Genomic DNA, 4,279 nt, shown 5'->3' with positions numbered 1-4,279 from the left:
GCAAGGGCAAGAAAACACGGAAATTATGAAGCTGTGAAAAAAAGCCGAGCCCCCCCCCCCCCCCGACTAATGTAGCTCCCTGACACACTGTTACTTTGTTCTTTCACTCTTAAGCAACCCGTCGTGACTTACACAGAAAATCTACAAAGCATTACAGCGACATGACATCTTGGAAATATGTTGTCAACACTGGCTGGAGTGGATGGTGTTCCCCCCTCCAGCTCCCGCAGGCCATCGATACTCATATTAAATTTACCTTAAAGGAGAAAGAGAAAAATATCATTCATTTTGAAAGAGTCACGGCCCACAAGGAAACTTAATCATGCTGTCAGTCTGTCACTGACATTTGCATTCCTAGGGTTGGAGTCACTGTTGCAGCCAAAAAGACAATATAACAAGACACAAAAAGCATTTATACAAGTTAAATTGAAGAATACAATAAGCAAAAGCAGAACATTTGGAGTGGCTGTGGTTCAGGAGTTACAGAGCAGGTCATAAACTCTCTAGAATGTCACTTGTTCGATCCCCAGGTCCTCCAATCTACACTCAGAAGTGTCTTGGGCAAAATACTGAACCCCTAATTTCCCCAGACTGCTGTGCCTGCAGTGCATAAATTGTGAAACGTACTGTAAAGTACTGCATATAGAAAGGCATTATGAATGTGTGTTTAAATGGGTGAAGGTGTGAAGTGCTTTGAATGGTAGAAAAGACTGGAAAAGCTCCATACAGTCCATTTACCTTTTACATCTATTTAAAATAAGAGAAAGAAAATTACAGGGACTACAGAGCAGTGCAAGATATCTGAGTGAACCATCTCAAGTAGCGATCATGGTTTCAGTGCGATGCCATTTTTGCAGTGGCTCTACATAGCAGCTGATCATCTCACGGCTCATTGTGTTGTTTTTGTGATTCACAACTTTACAACTTCTGATTCAGACTTGATGCTTAACGTGGTTTCCACCAGAAGCAGACAAAGCTTTTGTAAACCCACTCCGCACTGCAGTTGGAGACAAGTGTTTGGAAATCATGAAGAATTTAGCAGCTAAAGATTCAAATACTTTTTTCAGGAGTTGGTGGAGACCAGGGTCACGTGAGGATAAACATTGGACTGGCCAGCTCTAAATTAATGATCCATGTTTGCTGGATATTTAAAGGTATAGGGTTGGTAAGTTATTCCTGAAACACCTCTTATCTTATTTGTTGAAATTATCTTAACTTCAAGAAGAGAAGCGGGTGTCTGTGGCCCTCGCACGACTGTAATCACGACCATTTCATTCAGACGGAATAAAATGATTGGCTGACGTACACGGCTGTCTCTATCCGACCCACCTGCCCGTGCTCTCACTGTGCAGGATCAGAGTCATCAGCTGCTGAAGCAAAGGAGTCAGGAGTAAGTGAGCAAGTCACAAGAGGGCTGATGGGGATGGGGATGTATCAGTTGCATTTTTCAAAGTGTAACCTGCTGTTGCTAACCTTTCCAGGAATACCAACCCTAGCTTTAATTAGGCAACTATTTACTTCAACTGTATAAAGTGATAATAAGTCAATGTTGTAATTGCTGGTTATTATACAGAACCCACATGTCCAGAAACTGAACCCATATACCTCAAAACTAGATAAGCACATTACAAATACAGACCATTTATCATTTGTGACGCCCCCCGGAGGGCAGTATAAGAACATGACATCACCACTAACCGTGAGAAAACGTTCACACGGCTTATTTTCATCCAGCTACAACTACACTCAGACACCACAGAGCTGCAGGTGTTATTCACATGTGAGCGTGAAAGCAGAAGTGAAAAACTTTTGTTATACATGAATTTTACAATCTTTTCATACTAAACTTGATATTTGTCTGTCCTCTTATCATGTACAGTGTCTTGATGATTTCACAATAACACAGAATTGATCAGATTTTTGAATCTACAGTATCTTCACACACCAACTTTGATGCATCCACTTTGCTTCTGTCGAAATTACACGTGTGGATATTTCAAGCTGAGGCTTAACATGTCTAAATGTGAAACCAAACCCACTGCAGAGCCCAGCTGTGCAGCAAACACACTGCTTCCTCTTTCATCACAAATAGAGAGTGAAAAGAGCTTTACCTCTGGTCAAAATGACAAGTAGGCTTCTTTCATCCTACTCAGACAAGACAGATATAAGTCACCCACTGGGCCGAGCCGCTCTTTCATCTGCAGCCGAAAGCACGAGGCTGTTACACTCAAATTTGTTCCTGACATTACCAACTAGCAGGTAAGTTGTGAAAGGCTGCTCTGTGTTCACTGTACTAAGACCGTCACGACATAAAGAGACTTTTTTTACAGCGAGATATCACAATGTGTTTTTTTCTTAGATAACCTTGACGTGGCCACGGTAACGAGATGCAGCACTTGTTTTATTTCACGTTGCTGCTGTCACTCATTCTGACCTCGTCTCTCAAAACCCTGGACTCAGACCAAGAGCTGCAGGACAGCGGTTTTGGCCAACCACCGCCTCGCAACGGCCTCAAGCTGCTGGTGTGGTACGTTCAGAGATGCCTGGACAACAACATGGTGGCTCTGTGTGATCCCACAAAGGGAGTGTATGGGTTCCATAAGTTTGTGAACCGAGGACCCAGCCACCTGCTTCCAGTGATTAAGCATAAACAGCAGTATGGGTACCACACAGTCGGGAACCTCAATTCTCATCATGCTGATGACCTGCCGTATGAAGTCAGGAAGTACTACAACCGCAGTGACCCTAAAAGCAACATGGACAGAGTTCTGGTCCGATACAACACCAACAACAAGCACATCGACCAGATCTACGCCTCTGCACATTACGACGCAACAGAGACGTACATAATTGGGCCCAAGCTGATCTCTTCTCTTCGACACCCATCGACCAGCACTAAAGTAGAAATCTGGTAATCCAATATGAGACCACTTTAATAGCTCTGGGATTCTTCACACATTTCAAACAATCTTGAATGATATATGTTGTATTTGGCTGCTGATGCTTCTTTGTAGACTTGAAAAAATACTTTGATGAGCTTATTCTCCGGCTTTTTTTATATTGGTGTTCAAACTGTGGTTTAACTAAGTTCTGTTAATTGCTGAGAAAGTACTTTTTTCCCTGTTGATTCTGTCAAGTGCAGGGTGCTTTGACAATATTGTAATTCTATGGTCATGATAATAAAGTCTCTTTGAATCTGAATATTTGAAGCACAGTTTTGTGGAATTTTTTGTTAAGCCTGCATAACACTTAGCATGCTTTCAACAAAGTGTGTATGAGAAGTATGGAAAATGTTAGAATGTTACACTTTGGATTTTCTCTTTGTGTGTGTGTCTCAGGAAAATTCCATCCCAATATGTTGGTTTTTTTTACTGTTTAATGTCAAATTCTCTTACTGCAGAGTATTTTCATACATAATCTTTTAGTGATAACATCGTATTTATCCACTAGGATAACAAAATCCAATGAGTTGCAATCATGCAATCATCTAACCAGTCAGACAATGATGACAATGAACCACCAACTTTATGGAGGTAACACTGAAAGTGAGTGCACATGAAATGTTGGTGAATATCTGTCATTGTAGGCTACAGGGAAATGTGTGTGTACATGTATGAAGAGTTTGGATGATAATTCATCGTTGACATGTTTAGGGGACTGATATTTTTTAGTGTAATTTGGTGCAGCTCCAATTAAAAATACTGAATTTAAATTTTGTTTCATCAGGGGACTGTTTGGCCTCTCTCAGTGCCAAAGTGTAGCTTTTCTTAAACATACTTTATACAGTCGTTAATGGGTTGATAAAATATATATTATTACCGACAGACAGACAGATAGATAGATAGTGTGGTGGAAATTATCTTGGGAGTGAAATAAAGAGTTTTTCAGACCTTAGTTGCATTTGAGTTTTTAATATTAAGCTCTGCAGAGGTTACACATTCAGCACGGTTGCTCAAAGTGGAACCCCCAAAGTCAAAAAAGCAGGTTCTTTTACGTAGTGGTGTTTCAGGGAACATAGGATGATCAACAGACAGGAAATCGTCAGCTGTCTGCCGTGGCTGTTAGAAGGGATGTTACAGAAAAAGGACATACATACTGTTTGTGGTCACCTGTAATTTGGTAGACAGATAGAGGAATCAATTTCAGAAGTCATGGTCAACACATGGAGCATTGCCAAATAAGGACATGAACTTTGAGGTTACATCCTGTCAAGGCAGACAGCATCAGTCATGACAGTAAGACACTGATCAGTGGAACTTTCCATTACAATAGATAGATG

At 41.0% G+C, this 4,279-nt stretch overlaps 1 protein-coding gene across 1 annotated transcript; it reads left to right on the top strand.

The window, feature by feature from the left end:
* Positions 1 to 2,369: 2,369 nt before the first annotated feature.
* On the top strand, positions 2,370 to 3,043 carry si:ch211-198c19.1 (uncharacterized protein LOC100151013 homolog; the record flags this gene model as incomplete). The annotated part of the gene is made up of 1 exon (XM_061081860.1): positions 2,370 to 3,043. A coding segment is annotated over one exon (546 nt), but the record flags the coding sequence as incomplete, so codon positions are not given.
* Between the last annotated feature and the right edge of the window lie 1,236 nt (positions 3,044 to 4,279).

Source organism: Limanda limanda, chromosome 11, assembly GCF_963576545.1.
Source record: "Limanda limanda chromosome 11, fLimLim1.1, whole genome shotgun sequence".
NCBI classification, from domain to species: Eukaryota; Metazoa; Chordata; class Actinopteri; order Pleuronectiformes; family Pleuronectidae; genus Limanda; species Limanda limanda.
This window is presented reverse-complemented; position numbering and strand designations above follow the sequence as displayed.